Raw genomic sequence first — 21,242 nt, 5'->3', positions numbered from 1 at the left:
ATTATAACCGTTCACAGACCAGACTGACCGATACTATCTCTCATCTGCTTGAACTGGTTTATAAAACCTAGGTACCCATCCTTCGGTAACGAGACCTCGGGAAGGTTTATAGTGTAGACTCCTCTGTCATTGTCCTTCTTTTCCACAACACTTGGCTCTTCAGCCTTGGTAGCCTCCATAACCTGCCATCTTAGATTCTCTACGAATCGCAAACGAGCATCGTATTCACTAGTATTCTTCCAAACCTCGCATAGTTTGGCTAAATCCTCGACCTTTTGTGTGGCTTTGTCGACTTCCCCGTTCAAGAGAAAATATGATATTTCATCAGTAAATTTGTCGGATCCAGTCGCAGGGTTGTTGCTACTCTGGCCAGACCGCTTACGACCATCCATTACTGCCGGCGATGGTGACCGAGACGGGGGGATGTAGGCACCCAAGGAAGATGTCGTAGTTGTTGGTAGTGGGATTGAAGTTTTTTGGACGTCCGTAAGGGTCCATTCCATCGCTTCTCCGAAGACTTTGATTACATCCTCGAGATGGCGGCGGACCAGTGTGAGAGTTTCGAGTCGTTTAAGGACCTGAGGTTTCCCCTGGGTATTTGAAACTTCGGATTTTCTTCTTTCTTTGTCCCCGGTTCCTTCTAGAGGGGTGTTGGGTGATTCCTCCAAAGATATATCGGCCATACATTCTGTCAATTGACGGGTCCGAGTTGAAGATAACGTATCAGCCAAGGATATCACATCGCTCCGGAGGACTTGAAGTTCGTAGGATAGCCTGGGAGTGGCACGGAGGATTTCATCGGTGAGAGTTGAGAGGGTGGATTGTAGACGGTTCAGGTGAGCGTCGAGGTTGGAGAGAAGAGTGGTAGCTGTTGTGTGGAGCTTCTGGAGGGAAACCGTGGGAGAAGAAGAGGATATGACTGCAGTAGCTGAGAGTGGAGGTAATGTAGAATTGAGGTAAGAAGTTGGGGAGAAGGAGTCGGAAAGGAAGGGTTGGAGGACAGGATCGGAGAGGAGGTTGTGGTGGTGGTCCGCCATGGTGATATCGATAGTATAGTAGACTAGGTGGATGGTACTATAACGTGAATTCGAGGCGATCGGATCTAGTAACCAGGCAAGACTGGTAGTGAGGTGAGGCTCAAACTCTGAGGCGACGGCTGCCAAGGCCCTCTACCTAGCACCCAGGTAGCTACCTAGGTAGTCAGCTAGTTAGGGGGTCAATGCAATGTAAGTGCCTCGACTGACCAACATCGCTAGCTAACTAGTCAAGGATCAAAGCAAGTGCATATTATAGCAGTCGCTAACTACCTAGTAAGTAGGTACTTAAGTACTTGGTACCTACTTATAACCAACCAAGTTATCAATCAATCAATCCTATTTTATATCTACTGCTGCGGGAACCCCTGCAAAATGCGGGATATCGTGTTTGGTGTTTGCGCGAATGACTGTACTTACGTACGGACTGACTGACTGATTCATAAAATAGCAATCAATCGTATTATATTAATTAGTACTTCGATCTGTCAACAGTGCACAGCATGCGAGCTCAAGGCTGATTGACCAAGCATCTGTCAAAGGATTTTATTTTATTTAATATACCTTCTATCCTACCCTCCGCCCTCTAACTTACTTCTTCCCCTTCGAAGTCTCTCCATCGATATCCCCATATCCTAATATCGATATATCTTCCATTCTATAATATACTATATTCCTGAAGCTGAAAGGCAGTGGACTTTCGAACAAAGAGCCGCCCTGACATCCGTCACTACGTACACATGCACTAATGATAGCGGCTGGCTGCTTGCACTTTGTAACATCAACATCCATATCAACCACCACAATCATCATCACCATCATCACCATCACCCAGACACTTTAAATCCATCGTTTCCCTTCCTCATCATCGTCATCACGAAATCCTCCATTTCTATCCGGGCCTTGATCCCGAATACTCCATAATTTTCTACAGTCTTTTAATTTTCTTTCCTTCGCAAGCTAACTAATAGCTTCTCCACTTCCATAACCGAATACCAACGTGCAACGCGAGCGCAATTAATCACCCATTTCGTTCTCAACTGCCTCACTGAAAGCCTAACTAGCCCTAGGCCTAGATAAAATACCATCCAGAAAACATAGGAATGTATGTATATCCTATCGAGATCACCAAACCAGTCCACACGGCTCTCGTATGGGACGACAACAAATAAAATAAATCGAGAGTCAACCTATCAAATTAGTAGCTTTCAACTAACGTTCCATATTTGGGATCTGGTCTAGTCATCGTAAACGAGGTTATACGGTTAGCTACACGGTTAGCGTTTATCCGTCACTATGCCAAGAAAGGCCTTCGTCGCCGACTTGCAACAAGTCCAGTCACATTCTCCTCATCCATCTGTCTCATGTGAGTTATTGATTGCAAAAAAATAACTAGTATGTTCTACCGGAACAAGTATATTGACTTTTGTTTTCTTCTCTTTTAAAAGGTATCGAAAAAGGTGAAGATGATGGAAGCTTCACTTTTAAGGTTGCAGATGGCATACTACCAATCGAAATCACCGTCCTAATACCAGGTTAGATATTTGCTGTATTTGATGCATTTCGGTTTCCGTTTGCTTGAGTCTAACACCGATGCACATATGGCTAGAACTCAGTGACTACCCGTCGGAACACGAATGCTTCCTTTATGCCACGGCGGAAAACGTTCCAGAGTCAATATCCAAAGCCATTGAAAACATCAATGCTCGAGCCAAAAAGATAGCTGACATTATCAGTATAACGGCAACCGCCATCTGCTCAAAACGCGGGATTAAACGACAACACTCTACTGAATATGATCCCGAATACGACGATGATTCTATGGATATTGATGAGGACGAAGAAGACCAGACTGACCAGACTGATGAGTACTATGACGAAGGGGATTTTGGAGATTCTGAAGAGGATGGTTCAATAGCCGGGTGGTCCACTACTGCTTCAGAAAATGGGCTCGCCATCGGGGACTCACAGGTCGCAGGATCAACAGACCCCCTGCAGTGTGAATGTATCAAAGAGTTCTGCGTAGACCTTCGTGCTGTCAAAAGTGCCGGATTCAAGGTTGGAGTTCTGGGCAACCTACCGGGTGGATCTGGATATCTTGCTATCTCTATCAGAATCTCGAAGCTTGGTATCAGCGACGAGGCTATGACGGCCTGGCGGTTGAACCCCGACAAGTATCTTGTATTATTGATGCACTATCCATCTGGGTACAAACCTCTCTCGGCCATGGCCAAAGACAGCTATACCGCTAAAAAATGGGTCCAGGTCTATGTGGGAACTTCGTCGCGATACAAGCCGAGTTTGCAGGAGGCAATTGCGGCTTTTACTAAGGTCAAGAAGTTCAAGGAGGATCAAGATGGCAATCTTCACGTTTTCAAGTCAGAGGGAGGGAAACTAGATGTCCATGGACTAAGCGATTCCCAAGCAGACGCAAACTCGCCGATTTTCGAGGGCACTTTTATCTCTCGACCTGTTTCGGAGCTGTTAAATGAGAGGCTACTTGCCCTGACGCTATACCGAGTTTCATATGGATTTGGCTGGGATGGATCAGAAATGTTCTATGAAGGTATGTTAAAAAAAATCCAAAACAACTATTGTGGTAGCCCTAACGGCCCACGGGTGTATAGATTTCCAAGGCCGAGAGAGGTCCGACATCATCGATGACATATACTATAAAAAAGATGACGAGGGCATCGTTAATCTAGCATCTTTAGTCCAAGCGGATATTTTACAGAGCAACTGCAAATCCCATGACGATATTCCCTTTCCGTTAGTCGCCATGCAATACATGCTACGCCATTTCGTCCGCTGTACCGAGTTTTGTCTTGTCTGTCATAACAAGATTGATGCCAATTTCGAGGCCTTAAAACCCTATGTTTGTAGCAAGCCCTTATGCTTGTACCAGTATATGGCTCTTGGGTTTGGCCCAAGCATGGAATACGAAATACTGGATCAACCAAGCGTCATAGATCTACTTATAAGCTTCTGTTGGGTATCCGCTTCTCATGGAAAACTCTCCGAGTTTCCAACCGGGCTCAAGTATGCACTCTCTACCCCCTGAAATTTGGGATTGGGGCTAAATAATATTTTTGTAGTTTGGTTGTACCAATGCCTGGGTTTTCCTCTGGCACTGGTAACTTCGATCGATCTCAACAAGAACTATCTGTGGATGTCATGGAGGGAAATTCGGCGAGACTTAATACAGGGGACTGGATTATTATGACATCGTTATCCGGGTCCGAATCGCTTCATTGCAGAGTTGTTGATGGAGATTACTTTCCCAAGGTCAGACTGGCTATCGCAGCTAGCAATCCGCATTCCATATTTTATGCGGATTCCGGTAAAGATGTTGGTATCATCGGGGATATGAAGATTCAAGTTTCATTCACGATCTACGACCGGAATTTTGACGAATTGTCTGATGGGGTTAAGAGAAATTCTATTGTTCAGATGCTTGAGACATTGCCTTCGGTCAACGAGATGAGGGAGTGGCTGATCATGAATACGAAAGTCGGAGAGGAGGTAAGCTTGAAGACTTGGAGGAACAAAATTAGCCCAAGCGCTTTACTCTTGCTCCGATGGATTGTCGCAAGTAATCGTAGTTGTATCGTTCAGATCGACCAAACACCGGATGACCCGATGGATTACAAACAAGGTGATGTTCCCCCGGATGTGGCTTCTTCTGCAATGGAAGAAACCAAGGAGAAGAAGAAGATCATCCTAGGAGAGGAACGTGTCCATGGAATGGATGGATGGATCCAGTTCAGGTTTGCTATGGGCGCACCCGACAAAGAACAGCGATTTGTGAACGAAGTCCGGTCGACTGTTGAAACCAATGCACTCGCATGTGAGTTCCCAGTTCTGAGTGGCCCCCTCGCTGCCATTATACTAACCTCGAGATAGTCCCAACCATATTTGCATTCCATGGATCACCCCTTCCGAACTGGCATTCGATTATCAGAGAAGGGTTGCATTTCCGAGAAACAGGTAATACTTATCATTTAATAAGAATATTTTGATAACACGTCACTAATAATAACTGTAAATTTAGCTCACGGTCGTGCGTATGGACATGGTGTCTACCACAGCCTGGACGCCAGTGTTAGTCTCGGCTACACTAACAGTTATCGGAATTATAGTGCCAATGGCATCGGCTCGAACAATCAAAAATGGTGGTCTAAAAGTCACCTATGTATTAATAGTGCGATGTGCCTCAATGAGGTCGTTAATCTTCCAAACGAGTTCGTTAGCAAGGTATCTCCCCTCCACTCAATACTGATTCTGTTGACCATCATATGCTAACGCCTTATTTAGAGCCCACATCTTGTCGTGGACAAAGTGGATTGGATCCAAACTCGATATCTATTCGTTCAAACTGGAAGGCCGCCGACGGCACTGAGCCACAACCCATCAGTTCAAGCAGCCCCGATTCCACTCAGAACTCTTCCACAGGACCCGGGAATGACCCCAAGGGGCATCAATCAAAAGGCTCTCGTTATCCCAGAGACTGCATCTACCGTTAGAACGAGAAGCGGGAATAATCAAACAGTTTCACAGCCAAAGCCATCTCCCGCCAAAAAGTCCAGGATAGGCACTAAGATTAAAGGTATAGTTAAACGAGGATTAGGGTCGACAGGTCTCTTGGGTCAAGATGATGATGGTTATTCGTCTTGTGCCACCGACCAAGAGGACCGAGATATCTTAAGCATTGATGAAAAGGCGATGCTTGGGAGCCAAAATACATCTCTGAAAGGCAAAGAGAAGCAAATTGCCAAAACCAAGAATCCAAACGCCTTCATCCCCGGAAATTTGGACATCGGATCCATTCAGCTTCTCGCCGAACCCTCCTATGCCTCACCATTGGCGACCAAACGCATCAACCAAGAACTTAGGGCACTCGTAAAAATTCAAGAATGTCACGAGCTTGAAGAACTTGGTTGGTATATTAATCGTGACTCTATCGAAAATGTCTATCAGTGGATTGTAGAGTTTCACTCATTTGACCCGAATCTACCCCTTGCAAAAGACATGGTCAAACACAAAGTCAATAGCATTGTGATGGAAGTCCGGTTTGGAAAAGACTTTCCAATGACCCCTCCGTTTTTCAGGATTATTGGGCCAAGATTTCTCCCATTCCAGAGGGGAGGCGGTGGGCATGTCACGGCGGGTGGCGCTTTGTGTATGGAACTTTTGACAAACTCCGGTTGGTCTGCGGTTTCCAGTTTGGAATCTGTCTTCTTACAAATTAGGGTATGTGTCTGGATATGGCAACCTTTGAAGAAGATATCTTGCTGACATACTTGGTGCAATAGTTGGCTTTGTGCTCGGTGGAACCAAACCCTGCTCGACTTGAAGCAGGCGGTAATAGCTCCTACAGCCCACATGAAGCCAAGGATGCATTCATTCGCGCCTGTAGAACCCATGGATGGCAGGTTCCTCCCGACTTTAACAGTATTATCTAATGTCGATTAGATGATATTTTACCCTCTATTTTACAGCATAGAATACTATCGGGGGAGGCCTTTCAGATCATTGGCTAGGAACAAAGGAACGGGCAAGGCGCATTTTCTTTTTGGCAGTTGCTTAGCATCAAAAGGCGTTTGATATGATATTATCGGAATAACACTATCCGTTGTGGGAGGCGAAGGATTGTATAGGGAATTATTGGTGGATGGCACTGCTAGGCTACTTAGTAATTATAATAACTATGAACTATATTATTCTGCGCGTGCAAGATCCATCGCGAAGACTAGATAAACGAGTATGCCCATATATCTTAACATTGATATACTATTCTCTTTTCCAGAGCGATTACCCTGGGGTGTCCATACATGGAGGGAGTGAGCGCTTGTGGTTGGTTGAATTAATGACTGCCTTCCTTTCGGTGGCAGCTATGTCTCGACCCCTAACACTTCTATAATTACGATAAGAGAGGACTGGCTGATGGCGACCTGATTCCTTTCCCAGCTGCCAATTCCTCTAGCCTTTCCGCTAAAACTCTATGCTTTTGCATAACCTCAACCCACTCGCCCCCCTCTGTATTTCCTTCCACGGAGTCCTCACTTCCGGCACCATCAACTCCTAATAACCCTGTCGCAAGAATCATACCAAAGTCCCCACCTAACCTTCCTAAACTTCCCGCCGCATATAACATCTGCGTCAACAATGACTCCCTCGCCGATTTGTCTGATACGACCGGCAGGTAGTTCCTCAGAGTCGACGTTAGCATAGTCACCAAATGAGGAACGAACGTAACTAGCGGACTGGGCGTATCAATCCCATCGCCAATATCTCCATCTGCGCTAACCACACTGCTTCTTCTAATATTTGGCGTAACAGGTGTTTGGGGGGCAAGATAAGCCGAAGCAAGATTTGTAGTCGTACTTCCAGATGGCGGGAAAACAGCTCGGTACATAGTTACTATCGCAAAACTCTGCTCACGGAATACCTCGATCCAACGTTTTAGATATCTCTCGGTTTGGTGACCTGTTGACTTGGATTTCCGATTGCTATCGCCATTCGCGGCGGTCTGCGACTTCGCCCATTCTTCCCTTTCCACATCTGCGAGTTCCCGGAGCGGATCCAACGCTTGGAAGAGACTATTCAAGAATGACAATCGTGCAACGAGGAATATGGAACCCCAGACTTCCTCCCCCGGAGCTATGTTCGGCGATGTCCGTTTCAGGTATCCAATCGTTTTTATAGCTGCTGGGAGCTTGAGTGGTCCGCGTAGGGTTGTTAGAAGTTGTGTATTTAGCACTTGGAGGAGAGCATCGCATTCACGAGTTACGGAAGCAATTATCGGTGTATTCGGGTACAACTGGTATAGTCTACGAACGTGGGAATGAATATCGAGGGCCAACGAGGGGTTCGATGAAGATATTGCGGATTGCAGAAGAGTGGGCAACTCTAGAATATCGAGCAGTTTGGGGAAAGTTCTTGCTAAGGTATGTTTTCGAGTACGTTCTTGAAGCACAGGTGATGATTTATGGTATTTCTTCGAAAATTCGCTGAGGTGGGCGTCCAGCGCCGGGAGGTGTGATTTTAGGGATTCGATTGAATCATTGAGTTTGTTGAGAGCGGTTGGAATGGTGGATAGTTGTTCAGAGGAAGTTATGAAACTTTGGTAGGACCGGGAAGCGAGGGATTGAAGGGACAGGTTGATGGAGTGATGGGAGGATTTTAGGGCTGCGGGTTCGTTGTTTACAATGTCATTGAATGAGAGTGAGGTTAGACGGGAAAGGTAGGTTGATGCTGCTGCGGCACTGTCGCTACCTCGTTCGGTTAGCGATGGAGGCAGACCGTCGGAGAGGAAGTCGAGGAGGGGGTCGGCCATTGTATGTATATGTCATGCTCGACGGCATCAATCACCGGGTTGGTGATGATGGTGAGGTTGGTGGAGTGAGAGTGGAGGTTGTTACATTGAATTGCATTGCATTGGAGATAGTTAACGCTGGCGGTATTGATAGCTTAGCTGTCCTTGGGGCCGCAAAATACCACACCAACGCAAATTTATGGGAGAGCTTCTGCTAATTATAATGTTAGAGTAGCTATTTACTCAAGCGCTCAAGTAAGCAGGCCATCTTGTAAATAAGTACTTAAGAAGCAAGTAGGTAAGTTTTGAAGTAGGTATTATTGTGTATTATATATATACAAAGAAAATACTCATTACAATTCAAGGTATCTCGTTTTTTTATATAAAAAAGTAAAAAAAAAAAAAAAAAAAAAAAAAGAGGGAGACAAGGGAAGAAAAGAAAAGAAAAGATAAAGCCCTGTGAAACTCGATTGATCCTGCAATTCCCTGTCTCTAAGACGCTTCCAATTTTGGTACATTACGAATAAGTCTTATGCATCGCGGTGCACGTTGGATTCGAGGCTAGATCAGACCAGCCCCAGTATACACTTCATATGCACTGCATGCATCTTAATTCTGTTACTCCGGATAACAGAGAAACCCACTGATTCTGCCGTTCCAGAAGTTCTGGCTAACATAAACTCCGCTCCAAGAGTGGTCGTAGTCCCAGAACCTCCCCCACCAGTCATTCATATCACGGATTCCGGGGTAGTGAATAACCTCAGAGAAACCGCCTCCATTTCCCAAGCTACAGTCTCCGTTTCTAGACACAGGCATTCGTTAGTTTTTCTTTCTCTCTTCCTTTTTTTAAAACTTGAATTATATTCTTTTCTTTTCCATTTTATATGTATAATCTTTTTTTTTTTAGTTGACAGTACAATTCATTACTTACATGCAAAGAGTACACCTGGTACCTTTGTCCGGGCCGAACGACAATATTTTGTCGTTATAGCTAGGCCCGACTTCATAGAACGTTCCGGCTTTGAGATTCACTCGATGCCAGCATTTGGTCGTCCAGATCGCTCCAACACAGTAAAAGACACCCAGGGACTTGGTGGCTCGTGCCTATATACAAATATGAGTACAAGTCAGTAAGGTGTCGAATTCATGGCGCCATATTAAGTTGGGAATAATCATACCTCGATGCCATGTTCCAATCCTACTGCCGCACTTGCTTCTGGCTCGCCTGCCACAGAAGGGGCAGCGGCAACGATAGCAGCGACAGCAGTGACGATGTTTGAGAAGCGCATTTTCAAAGTCCTCCGAGGTATCAAGAATCCGGTTATATATGGATAGGTATTGATTTATTCGGTCTTCAAATAAATTGAGAACGTTTAGAGGGGCTCAAAATGTTAAACTGAGTGGGATGGATGATGATCAAAGCTCAACATGCGGTTGGCAGACTATATAAAAAAAAGGTAGAATGGAGGGCCCACAGAGGGCCTTTTATAAGTATAATACTAGTAATCGTTCCCCTTTCACAGCCCAGGGGAAAGCCGCATATGTATTTTCTTGGGTAGCCCCCCTTGAGCCCTTTCCTTTCTTTCTTTCTTCTTCCTTCCTTTCGTTTTGTTTTTCCTTTTTGTCTCTTTAGGGTTCATCGGATAATTGCAAAGGCTAGGCCGTTCCCCACGATATCGGTATGTAAGTTCATACATAATTCTGATGAAGATAGCTAATTAGGCATTCGATATCGATATCGGTCGTTTCAGCGTTTCAGCGGGTTTCCGGGTGCAATGCATACATATTGGATGTGTACCTGCCGCAAGAATAAAAAAAATAAAAAAATAAAGCTGACCGCAGAGCCCTGGGTAGGTCTGAAACAGCGGCGGTGACAATTACACGTACACATGTACAGTACATTACATACTGTATAATAGCACGGCATATAGGAGGGTGGGTGTACTTTTAAATAGAGCCTTGTCGGATACTAAATTTGACGGTTGTTGGTGGACGTGGACGAGGCTCGTTTCAGGAGGGCATCTGACATGCAGCGTCAGCGGCTTAGTTAGAGCAATCCAGCGCGGCGTTCTAAGCTATAATAAATGTGTTGCGTGTGTTGTTTGTCCGACGTTGGACATTCGGCCTAGTCTTGGCGTCGCCCTGCATTGCATTGAGCGGTTCCCAACTCGTACTCCGTACCGTACGCATCTCTATATTCATCACCACTACCATCCATCATCCGCCCACCGATTGCAACCACACCCATCATCCTCGTCGACGGCAAATTCCCATTCGCTTCTACTCACCTGCAGACGGCCTGGGCACGCGGCCGCTTTGACCTCTTCGATTCCGGCCCATCATGTCAGAAAACATCCCTGAATCAATCCCCACGTCGATGGACCCACAGTCGCATCGACCAAATAAGAAACGCGCTCTCTCGCCGTCCTCAGCCCAGGCCGCACAACTTGCTGGTCTGATGAAGAACCCTGACCGCTTTGTACCAACTGCTAAATCGCGGGAGAAGAAACTCGCACCACCGCCCGAAATCGTGGCCAATGTCCAGGGTTCGAGTGCAGGTGCCGGGTCAGGTGAATTTCACGTCTACAAGGCTAGCCGAAGGAGGGAATACGAACGTTTAAAGATGATGGATGACGAGCTAAAAAGAGAACAGGACAAGGAGGAATTCGATACTAAGACTGAAGAGTGGAAGAAAAAGGATGATGCTAAAACAGCCAAGAATAGAGCGAAGAGGCAGAAAAAGAAGCTGGCGCAAGAGAAGAAGAAGGAAAGCGAGAGAACAGGGACCCCACAGTTTGAAAGCACTGATAACGAAGTCGATGATGCTGGTGCGGATGGCGCCGCTGGTCCTACGGATAATGAAGTGGGGCCTCAGATTAAGCTTGTCAAGAATATACAACCATCGAATGGCACATCGGCTGCAGTTGCCCCGTCAAGCGGCAACAGGTCTATTGTTATATTCGATGATGACTGATATGCATAGTATTAAGTTTTGGTATTTGTCTTTCAGATGTTCTGTTTCTGCATTCAGCGATCACGATATCTGGAGCCTGGGCTATCATTCTTTTTTTTTTCCACTTCTTGTATTACTAGTAACCTTGACTACCCTTGGGTATACAGATGCTTTTGGAGGTAAACGGTCAACAGGTCTAATTGATTCTAATCTTAGCCCAGAAACATCATCTATTCTTCGGCACCACCTCCACCTCCTTGCTTCCCGCTTTTCGCACCACAGATTTCGTCGACCCTCAACAGCAGGCAGGCAGACTTGATTAAAGTTAGTATTACAGTTTCCAAATAAGAGATTGCAAGGGGGTAGTACCTCAATGGCAGTCTTCAAACTCTGAAGCTTGACTGCTTCTGGTTCCCACACGCCGTACTCGTGCATATCAACAATCTTTCCGGTGTCACCATTAATGCCCCAGGTGTATCCGCCCTCAGCATGCTTGGCCCGGAGTTGGGTCAACACTCTAACTGGACTAGCACCGCAGTTTTGGATAAGTGTCCTAGGGATGACCTCCATAGCATCGGCAACCGCTTTATAGGGCCACTGTTGAACACCTTCTACCTGCTTAGCGAGCTCTTGGAGCTTCACAGCAACCGCCATTTCGGTAGCACCACCACCAGGAGATAACCTCGGGTGGAAAAAGACATTACGAGCAACCGACATGGCATCCTGCAGATTTCTTTCAATCTCGTTCAAAATATCCTTCGATGGCCCTCGTAATAAGATTGTGCAAGCCTTGGGGTCCTCGCACTTGGTAATAAAGGAGAAATATCTGCCACACTGTTAGTAATCAACCGACTCTCTCTTATTCGGAGATCCAACTACGTACTCGTCACCAATCTTCTCAATCTCGAAAAGCCCACACTTATTTCCAACATCGGATTCCTGGAGGTCTTCAACCCTATTCACAATTGTAGCACCGGTTGCTCTCGCTATTCTGTTGTTGTCAGATTTGCGAACCCGTCTCAATGCAGTGACATTGCCCTTGAGCAAGTAATGTTGGGCGAGGTCTAGTATAACGTCAGCTCAGTCATATGACCTTTGTGAGACCCCCCCCCTTTGATCGTACCTGACACGCCCTTTTCTGTGATGACCAAATCCGGCTTTAGAGCTAGGATGTGTTCGCACAGAGATTTTACTTGCTGCTCTTCAATCTCTAGGATCTTATTCCAATCCTCCTCCTTGGAAATTTCAATGTTTGTCTGCGATTCACCCTTCTTGTATTCCAACGGGCAATCCAACAAGATGACCCTTGGGTTCTCTATCCTTCTCCTCATCTTTGGATGTGTGATGTCTTTGTTGAGCATAACACCGTCTAAAACCCTACTATCCTCGATTTGGCCGCCGGGGATCTTCTCCACCCTAGCGTATCTCTTAATGTCGACCTCTTTATTTCCACCACCAACTTCTGCGGCTACTACACGCACGGCTTTGAGTGCTAGGCCGCACATCAGATCGCTCCATCGAGAGACAAATTTCGTGCCGATAGATGAAGAAATCAGCTTCATCATTTCCTCGTCTGAGGTGACATCGACAGGAATCGAGATCTTTTCGATAACTTCGAGAGCATCTGACAGAGCCCGCTTGAAAGCTTGAATAATGGTAACGGGGTGGATATGGCGTTCGAGGTGGGGAAGGGCCTGAGCTAGAATCTCGCCGGCTATTATTCTCCCTTGTTAGCTTATGCAAAACCCATTTCCTTGTCGAGCAGGTTGGTATTTACCAAGGATAATGACCGTTGTCGTTCCATCACCAACTTCCTCGTCCTAGTTTCAGACAATATTCAGCCAACATACGTTATCTGGGCTTGCATATGTGCCATACCTGCGTCCTACTTAGCTCGATCATGCTCTTTGCAGCTGGATGGGCAACCTCGATTTCTCGTAATATTGCGTGGCCGTCGTTTGTCAAAACAATACCGCCCATAGGATCCAACAACATCTTCAACATGGCTTTAGGACCGAGGCATGATCGGATAATATCCGCGACGCTGGGATTCAAAGAGCCCGTAGTTAGCTAATGAGGATTGAGGTGTGCGGACGGATGAGGTTTATCTAACGTTTTCGCCGCGGTAATATTTGATAGCTGTGCTTTCCTGCCGGTTTGCCGTTCACCGGCACCGGTATCTATGTAGTTCAGCGGTTAGATACTTAGATCGTTCGTATCTCATATATTCCGAGGGCTTTCGAAGCTTACTGAGCATAATAACCGGAGCTTGCATCTTGGGCAGCTAGCTTCCAGGTGCTATTCTGTATACTCTGCTGGGTGACCTGATGTGGTAGATACGCGTGTGGAATTCTGATAGTTCTGGATATTGAATATTGGGATTCAGGGAGCAGTGATAGATGAAGCTGGGGTCTGTTGGAGAGTAGTGGGGTTGAGGTTTACGCGGTTCGAAATTTTTGTGGTGGCACACCTCTCAAGCTGTCTGTAAACGGCTATCGATAAAAGTGGGCAGTGGTTCAGGCAACAACACAACAACACTTCAAAATGCAACATGCAACCTGGATTGGGAGCCCGGAGAAGGTCTCGTATATTATATATTATCCAGGACTGGGCTAGCAGGTCTCCAGTTCTTTCACGAGGTGTCGGCTTTTTAGGAGTTTGTACAAGATCCTTTTTTTTCTTCTCCCTTTACCTTCTCTATCCTCTTAAACCCCCGGATTAATAAAAAAAATTATTTGCCTCTCAGCTTGGCTACTCAAGCATCTACACACGCATATATACTTATATAGGTAAGTACTTATCTATGTATTGATATGATATTATATATTATATCTTCAATCAAGTGGCATTAACATTGCACGATAAGATAACATGATATGTAAGAGCCCGTCCCTGGCTATTCATCAGCCTCGAAGTAAATTTTGATGTTGTAGTAGATGTTTCTAAAACTATCAAGTGATAGGCGGGTATATATTAGGTTGCGCCCAAATTAGCACACTAAGGCTCATAGATCTGTATACGCCGTTACCATCAATATACGCAGCTGACAATAGCTTTAGTGACTCGAATTTACACATGTGGGTAGTCATCACTGTTAATACGGCCAATATGTTGTTTAGATCTAGTGGCTGGGGCGCCATCTAGGGAAAGATATATTAGGGTAGCTAGGTTGGAGACCCACGGTAAGTCCCCTGTCTGAGAAGGGAACCGCCTAGAAAACAATATTCAATTACCCCCCCCAGAACATAAGATAGTGCATCTAACTTCTAGTTTTGGCATACATCACGAGCGTGGGACGATTTGGTTTCAGCATGCAACCCCTCAGAACAATAATAACTGCCTTACTCGAAGCCTGTCATAATAGAAAAGCACAGTGAGCGATTCAACTTGCCATCAAGTCTTTAAGAATCGTAACTTACAGGCTTGCTATCTAGATTCTATCCATCGCACCCTCAAGTTAACCCAGGCCCACTAGCTAGATGGTATTCCTTTTACAGGGAGCTTCGATCCCATAAGCTAGTACAGGGCCAAAGATCCTAGTATCCGCACATGCAGTGTGCAGTAATAATGGAAAACAACATTCTTCAGGGTGCGGCACCAATCACGCCGGTCGGATACCAAGTGGAAATCTTGTATCCACTACGAAATTCAAGACCTCAACTGCAAAACCCTAAGACGGAACTGGTAGTGAAATCAATTAGGCCGGTTGATGGAGATGGGCTTTTTTGCGTTGTTATTGCATGAAGGGGATGCCCTCGAGGAACATTTTGTCAACCGTAGAATAGATGGTAGTCCTTTTTCTCTACCAAATCTATCACTACTATCCGTTTCTGCCTATAATTCGGAGTAGGTCACTGTGAAAAAAAAAGGTGGTAATGCATGGTGAGGTTATATCGGAGCAAAATAAGTTGTGGTCTTAGGGTTTTGGTAGCGCGAGTCTTCATCTCTCCTTAGATAGTCGTTACGGTAAGCCAACGCCCGTTTTACCAAAATATGCGCATATAGCTTTGCTTCTCGATTTGTAGCAGTAGTGAACTACTCTGATTGTTTTGGCTTCAGGATCATATTTTGCTATCTGATTCAAGTCGCCGTTCCTAGGTAGATAGAGGACAAGATCCGGTGAAATCTTTCGGGCTGCAGCGTAGATCTCCGCGCTGCGATGTACATTAGCATTGTTCTTGTCTGACATATCCGGGATCAAGACTCACCCTCCATAGGTCATATCTTCCAGGTTGAACACTTCTTCATATTTGTAACTCGGTCCTCCCCAGGGAGGGCTCAAAAACACTGCACCAAGTTCGACATCCCCTTTCCAATTTTCTGCAAACTCAAAAAAATCCGATTTTATAAACTCGATCTTGTCTTCTACGCCGTATATTCTTGCATTGTGTTTTGCGCATTCAATTGTTGCCTCGTCGTGATCAAGAGCAATCACTCTCTCGCATTGAGGCGAAAGTGCAAACTGTATCGCGTTTCCTCCAACTCCACAAAATGCATCTAGGATAATCTGGGGCTTCGCTAGGTCCGGCGGTAGTATATGTCGGGCAATTTTTCTGGCGACAGATTCGGGAGTAACGCTGTAGAAACCTTCGTCCGTGATCCAAATTCCATCGTCCCACAGTGAAAATAGCGAGTACCTCTGATGCCAATAACTAAGTAAAGGATCACGTTAGCTATCGGTTACTACAATGGCGCGTTTTAGGGCGACGTACTGAAGAAGGTCCCAAGGAATGCTGTCTCGTGTATACAGATTGACTCCCAAAGGAAGGGTCTCATCACCAATCTTACGCTTCTTTCCGCGGCCCGAGTCGCCGATGCCGTTAGGCTCGTAGGCATCGGTACTTTGCCGCTTCATTTTGGCTGACCCGGCGTTGTGTAATGATGGCTACTTCCTTGCCGAGACGAAGACATGCGCATATAGGTGGTTTGGGAAGGGATTGTTGGTGCAGGGAAGGTTGGTCTCGTAACAGAAACCTTTGGGTCATAAATGTTTGTCGCATCTGCAACTTTCTCGCTTTCGCCCCCAGACTTTCTTCCTTCGTCATCCATCAACTGCACCGCAATCGCCAGCAGAACCCGGCATCATCCCAAAACATACTTCAGGATTTATTTGTCGGACGTGTCCCTAGGTCGCGTATATACTACAAATATCATCATGGAGCTGGACTCTGCTCAGCCGCCGGCAGATCCCTTTGCGCATACCTTCAAAGCAAGAAAAAACCGGCCCAGCCGCCAGATCAGGAATCGTGACGAAGGGAAGGACACTACAGCTGAGGTGAAAGGTTCAGATACACCACAGCCGACTGAAAGGGATGGCGGGGATGCTATAATCGCAGAGCTGTCGAAAGAAGACGATATTATGGAAGAAGACGGGTCGTCGATATCTGTCGCTGAAATCAAGCGCCTACGAAAGCAAGCAAAATCCAAGAAAATAGGATTAGACTTCACAGTAGACAAGAGGGCTAAGACACCAACCGCTGAGGAAGAAGAGGCGATGGCAGAGAAAGACGCCGTCGATAAAGAGGTCAATGCTGTCGTCAACCGCTTCACAGGCCAAACCGGCGCTATTGTCGACGTTAATGAGCACATGTAAGGGCTTGCCACCCAATACCGATTGCAGTTAGAAGCTCTTGATTGCTAACCACATTGTCAGGATGAAGTATATCGAATCAGAACTCGTCAAGCGTAGGATGACCGATGCATCACAACCTATCCCCACAAGCGATGATAGCGACACCGACATTAAACGAGTTTATCCCGCCCCGCTCACATCCACAAAAATATCCGAGCGAAGAATTGGGAAGTGGCCTATCAGGCCAGATTTTCGTGGTGCAACCCTAGGCAAATTACAAGAGATTGATCTCGGTGCTGAGAGCACACGCAAGAATGTTGAGAGGACTGAGGAAGCAAAGAGGCGTATCGAAGCTGGCGAGGCGTTCAAGGAGCCGGAGCCGGAGGATCCAAAGAAGAAGAAACGAGGCAAGAGAAGAAGAAATAGTATGGATATCGAAAGAGATAAATTGGTCGAGGAGGTTTTGAAAGAGTCGAGATGTAAGCTTGTTTCCCATCTACCTTAACTTTTTGCTTTGCTAACGATCTCTTAGTGGATATCTATGAAGAGCCAGATCCTGCAACCAATAAGGCACAAACAGAAGAGGATGATTATGCCGCAGACGACAGGATTGCAGAGCAATTTAGACGGGAATTCATGGACGCGCTCAATGCGAGAAGAAGGGGCAGAACAAATAACAACAAGAAGAAGGATGATCCGAAGCGCCCGAGAGGTCCGAAGCTCGGAGGAAGTAGGGCTGCAAGAGCTGCTATGCGAGAGAGTGAAAGGGCGGCGGGGAAACGATAGTGCCCTATCTGTTATTACATATTGGCGTTGGCGGTTTTGGCTAATAGGGAGGGGTATTGTAACAATATTGGGATACGTATTGCATTTGTTACTACTAATTAAAAACCAAAAAAAGGACCCGCAAACTAGCAACTTGGGCATGTATAATAGTAAACTATTTAACGTGTATCAAGCCTTCTTCCAGGCTTGATCAACCTCATCGCATTTGTCTGTATCTGCTTTTTTGATCCCTTGCCTTCGCTCCTTCTTTTCCGCAGTACTAATTCCTAGTTCCTTATCCCTCTTCTCAAGTGCTGTTCTCAGACCCGATGGAACCTGGTCCTCCTTTGTATATGTCGACATGAGCTGCGGCTCTCCCATTGGAACATCATGTTTATCCACCTGCCACAGGTGATACGTTTTCCCATACATCTTGATGAGCTCTTTCATCTCCGCATCTTCAAGAACATCCCAAGCCGCTGCGGGTATGGGTGAAATTGACGGCTGTGGCATAGCCAATATTCCTGACTTTACTTCATAGTTATGAGTATGCCAGAGTTTCTTTTCGCTCTCTGGGAGAGTTGAAAATATTTTCTCGGTAATTAGGTACTCAACTATTAAGTAGAATAAATTAGTGCGGCCCCCAGGGGTTTCTAGGAATGGATGATTCAAGAGAAATACTTCCAATGAGCCGGGCGCCCTGTTCATGGGAATCGAAAATAAGGCATTGCCGCATATCTAGATATGCACAAAAGAAAGGTCGCGTCAGCCTAAACGGTGCTTGGTTACTGTGACTACGGGGATATCGATCGGAATATACCTTCCCCAAGCGGTGAACAGAAGTGATGCGCCGATATCCATTTAGAGGGGTCATTCACATATACATGGATGCCATGGAGCCACGCACTATGAGCAGCCAACATGACATGTAACCGTCAGTTTTTCCAGTAATTACTGATATGTGTTTGAATGTATATTCACCAAACGTTTGAGACCGGCCCATTACCCTGAACAAGCGGGTTTATTAGCCAGGTATGCCCCCAATAGCTGAAATAAGGATTGAACTTCCAATGCGGAACCTACAGTAAATGCATTCTTCCCTGCTATAGCGCCTGCAATTTTCGAGGCCATTTTGACTTGGTATACGTCTTTATATTGCTTCGAATGAAAGAAAAGTTGTTAGATGACAACCTTGTCAGTTGAATTTTGATGAATTGTAATATTTTGTTAACGTTATATCTTAGGAAGTACGAAATCGAGGTCCACGATAGCTAGAATATCAAGATCGAATGATATCTCTAGGCGATAGAAGTCGAACCATTTATATAGATTTTCGGCCTCCGGATTGAGTACTGGCGACGCCATGCGCATCGTGATTAGCAAATAGTTAAGTTGCACACCGATTGATAGCTAGTTTATATACACGTAGACACTGAGTGCCGTGAGATATATATACGATCTGTGATGTACCCATCATTGTAGCACGAAAATATGCAAGGGGTTTGTACAGAGATGGAAATCCTGATATTCTTTTATCCTGCCAACCGCTAACATGCTTCATTTCGGGGACCAAATCAGTATTCGATTGTGAACTTAATTACTTGAATTCAAATGTACTTTTTGCCACGCTATAGCTATATCAATATCGGGGCTGTGTCGACAACCATTTCGACAACACGTTTATTTGTTGCATTTTACAAAGTTGGCCACCGGCCTTTGATAACCTGCTTCAATCCGGCTCTTTCTACTATCTGCTGGGCATGCTTTGTCGCTTGTTGTATGATCTTTCTTTCATCCATCGTCATCAGTTTCCCGTCTTTGACCAAAACCTTCCCGTCCACGACGACCATCTCGACATCTCGCCCCGTAGCTGTATACACAATTGTACTAATCGGATCGAAGGAAGGGGTCAGATGCAGCTGCCTGAGATCTATAGCCACGAAATCTGCTTTTTTACCAACTTCAAGCGACCCAATCTCTTTGTCTAACCCTAGAGCTTTTGCCCCATTGATTGTCGCCATCTCCATAACGGTCTCCGCTGGTACAACCGTTGGGTCATAGTGTGTAGCCTTATGAATGATAGCCGCAAGTTTCATTTCTTGAAGCATGTCATTCGAGTTGTTACAAGGGGCACCATCGGTCCCTAAACCCACATTAACCTTAGCGTCGAGCAATTCCGGAACCCGAGCAAATCCGGAGGCAAGCTTGGAGTTGGACGTAGGACAATGTGCCACGTGGGTCCCTGTTTCGCGAAGAAGTTGGATATCATTGTCGTCCAGGTGGACCATGTGAACGAGAACGGTTTTTTCGCCCAAGAGGCCGACTGATTGACAGTACGTCATTGGTGTGTGACCGACAGAAGCGTAGAATTCTCGATCCGCCCGAACTTCGGCACAGTGCATTGTGATCGGGATACCCTTGGATTTAGAGGCTTCGGACATCTCTTTAAGAAGATCGTCGGACACACTATGTTGGGACATCTATAGAGTTAGTTAAGTTATGTATCAAGCACTAAATAGCAGTGTAACTAAACATACCCAGGTGGAGTCCTTGCGCCGAACCAAACCTTAATTCGGCCATCCGCCTTGCTGTCCCACTTCTCGTACATCTCAATTGCTCCCAAGAGGCTCTGCTCACGGGTTTCAACGAGGCCAGGATGCATCATTTTCTTCTCTTCTGTTGCATATTTCCCGACATCCATTACGATCTTGCCAAGACATCCTCGGATCCCGCTTTCCTCAACAGTTTTTGCAAGGCCATCGAATCCATATCTATCCGCGAACTATAAAGTCAAGCACGTAATTTACTAGAAGGTCAGCCGGAAATTCAGACAAAAGTTACAGCTGAAAAGACGGGTTTTGGGAAGGAAATACCATGCTCTCTAGAAAACATGTTGTTCCGGATTTCAACATCTCAGCAATCGAAAGCCTAGCAGCAACTTCTCCGTCCTCAGCACTGAAGTTGCCTTGGAGGACCCAGATACGATCACAAAGCCATCCAATTAACTCGAGATCATCTGCTGCTCCTCGTAAAAGTGTCTGGGCTATATGCATGTGAGTTGATATTAGGCCCGGGAATATGACCCGCCCAGTGAGATCGGTAACTTCTTCCTCTGGGTACTTTTCGGTAAGAAGGGCAACTTTTCCGATATCAACAATTGAGTTTCCTTGAACACAAATTGCGCCTTCTTTGATGATATCTCTATTTTCGTTAATCGTAACGATTGTGCCGTTTATGTACAACATCCTGTGTAAGTTCAATAAATTTGTGTGGACTGAATATGCGTGTGTCGCCTTGGTGTCAACGAGCTGAGTTTATAATATAACGTTTAAATGTCTGATAGTAAATATCCCCGCGAGGAACTATACTGGTTTACTGAAGATGAGGGCCGCCGTCGTATTTAAAGTTAGTTTCCGACCCAGGTTATGGAAACTTTGGGGTCCCCCATATGCTCGAGCGCTCTTACATCGATATAACATCGACCCCCACTGCATTGCAATGATTAATGAATTAAAATTCGGACAGCAGTCTAGATTGTACCTACGTTGGGATGGCACCCCAAATTCGGCTTGGGCTAGTAAAAATGCAACACGGACGGGTCCG

The 21,242-nt window shown here is 45.8% G+C and overlaps 10 protein-coding genes across 10 annotated transcripts; 3 read left to right on the top strand and 7 right to left on the bottom strand.

Annotated features, from left to right (window-relative positions):
* Window positions 1-11: 11 nt before the first annotated feature.
* Window positions 12-1,037, bottom strand: AOL_s00109g155 (uncharacterized protein; the record flags this gene model as incomplete). The annotated part of the gene is made up of 1 exon (XM_011126636.1): window positions 12-1,037. One exon carries the CDS (start codon window positions 1,035-1,037, stop codon window positions 12-14), a length of 1,026 nt encoding a protein of 341 aa, XP_011124938.1.
* Window positions 1,038-2,330: 1,293 nt separating this feature from the next.
* Window positions 2,331-6,496, top strand: AOL_s00109g154 (uncharacterized protein; the record flags this gene model as incomplete). The annotated part of the gene is made up of 9 exons (XM_011126635.1): window positions 2,331-2,400; window positions 2,483-2,569; window positions 2,644-3,600; window positions 3,662-4,073; window positions 4,130-4,881; window positions 4,938-5,021; window positions 5,086-5,288; window positions 5,349-6,284; window positions 6,347-6,496. The coding sequence occupies 9 exons, from the start codon at window positions 2,331-2,333 to the stop codon at window positions 6,494-6,496; spliced, it is 3,651 nt and encodes a 1,216-aa protein (XP_011124937.1).
* Window positions 6,497-6,954: 458 nt separating this feature from the next.
* On the bottom strand, window positions 6,955-8,370 carry AOL_s00109g153 (uncharacterized protein; the record flags this gene model as incomplete). The annotated part of the gene is made up of 1 exon (XM_011126634.1): window positions 6,955-8,370. One exon carries the CDS (start codon window positions 8,368-8,370, stop codon window positions 6,955-6,957), a length of 1,416 nt encoding a protein of 471 aa, XP_011124936.1.
* A 597-nt stretch (window positions 8,371-8,967) lies between these two features.
* AOL_s00109g152 (uncharacterized protein) lies at window positions 8,968-9,638 on the bottom strand (the record flags this gene model as incomplete). Its single annotated transcript, XM_011126633.1, has 3 exons — window positions 8,968-9,151; window positions 9,281-9,453; window positions 9,528-9,638. The coding sequence occupies 3 exons, from the start codon at window positions 9,636-9,638 to the stop codon at window positions 8,968-8,970; spliced, it is 468 nt and encodes a 155-aa protein (XP_011124935.1).
* A 1,052-nt stretch (window positions 9,639-10,690) lies between these two features.
* Window positions 10,691-11,323, top strand: AOL_s00109g151 (uncharacterized protein; the record flags this gene model as incomplete). The annotated part of the gene is made up of 1 exon (XM_011126632.1): window positions 10,691-11,323. The coding sequence occupies one exon, from the start codon at window positions 10,691-10,693 to the stop codon at window positions 11,321-11,323; it is 633 nt and encodes a 210-aa protein (XP_011124934.1).
* A 209-nt stretch (window positions 11,324-11,532) lies between these two features.
* On the bottom strand, window positions 11,533-13,577 carry AOL_s00109g150 (uncharacterized protein; the record flags this gene model as incomplete). The annotated part of the gene is made up of 8 exons (XM_011126631.1): window positions 11,533-11,616; window positions 11,672-12,128; window positions 12,186-12,366; window positions 12,426-13,016; window positions 13,080-13,122; window positions 13,181-13,346; window positions 13,416-13,482; window positions 13,553-13,577. 8 exons carry the CDS (start codon window positions 13,575-13,577, stop codon window positions 11,533-11,535), a joined length of 1,614 nt encoding a protein of 537 aa, XP_011124933.1.
* Window positions 13,578-15,263: 1,686 nt separating this feature from the next.
* On the bottom strand, window positions 15,264-16,157 carry AOL_s00109g149 (uncharacterized protein; the record flags this gene model as incomplete). The annotated part of the gene is made up of 3 exons (XM_011126630.1): window positions 15,264-15,456; window positions 15,511-15,954; window positions 16,015-16,157. 3 exons carry the CDS (start codon window positions 16,155-16,157, stop codon window positions 15,264-15,266), a joined length of 780 nt encoding a protein of 259 aa, XP_011124932.1.
* Window positions 16,158-16,457: 300 nt separating this feature from the next.
* Window positions 16,458-17,660, top strand: AOL_s00109g148 (uncharacterized protein; the record flags this gene model as incomplete). The annotated part of the gene is made up of 3 exons (XM_011126629.1): window positions 16,458-16,891; window positions 16,956-17,353; window positions 17,407-17,660. The coding sequence occupies 3 exons, from the start codon at window positions 16,458-16,460 to the stop codon at window positions 17,658-17,660; spliced, it is 1,086 nt and encodes a 361-aa protein (XP_011124931.1).
* Window positions 17,661-17,828: 168 nt separating this feature from the next.
* On the bottom strand, window positions 17,829-18,375 carry AOL_s00109g147 (uncharacterized protein; the record flags this gene model as incomplete). The annotated part of the gene is made up of 2 exons (XM_011126628.1): window positions 17,829-18,253; window positions 18,321-18,375. 2 exons carry the CDS (start codon window positions 18,373-18,375, stop codon window positions 17,829-17,831), a joined length of 480 nt encoding a protein of 159 aa, XP_011124930.1.
* A 958-nt stretch (window positions 18,376-19,333) lies between these two features.
* Window positions 19,334-20,884, bottom strand: AOL_s00109g146 (uncharacterized protein; the record flags this gene model as incomplete). The annotated part of the gene is made up of 3 exons (XM_011126627.1): window positions 19,334-20,105; window positions 20,177-20,421; window positions 20,513-20,884. 3 exons carry the CDS (start codon window positions 20,882-20,884, stop codon window positions 19,334-19,336), a joined length of 1,389 nt encoding a protein of 462 aa, XP_011124929.1.
* Window positions 20,885-21,242: the final 358 nt, after the last annotated feature.

Source organism: Orbilia oligospora, assembly GCF_000225545.1.
Source record: "Orbilia oligospora ATCC 24927 unplaced genomic scaffold scaffold00109, whole genome shotgun sequence".
NCBI classification, from domain to species: domain Eukaryota; kingdom Fungi; phylum Ascomycota; class Orbiliomycetes; order Orbiliales; family Orbiliaceae; genus Orbilia; species Orbilia oligospora.
Note: the sequence above shows the minus strand (reverse complement) of the source record. Positions and strands in the feature narration are given on the sequence as shown.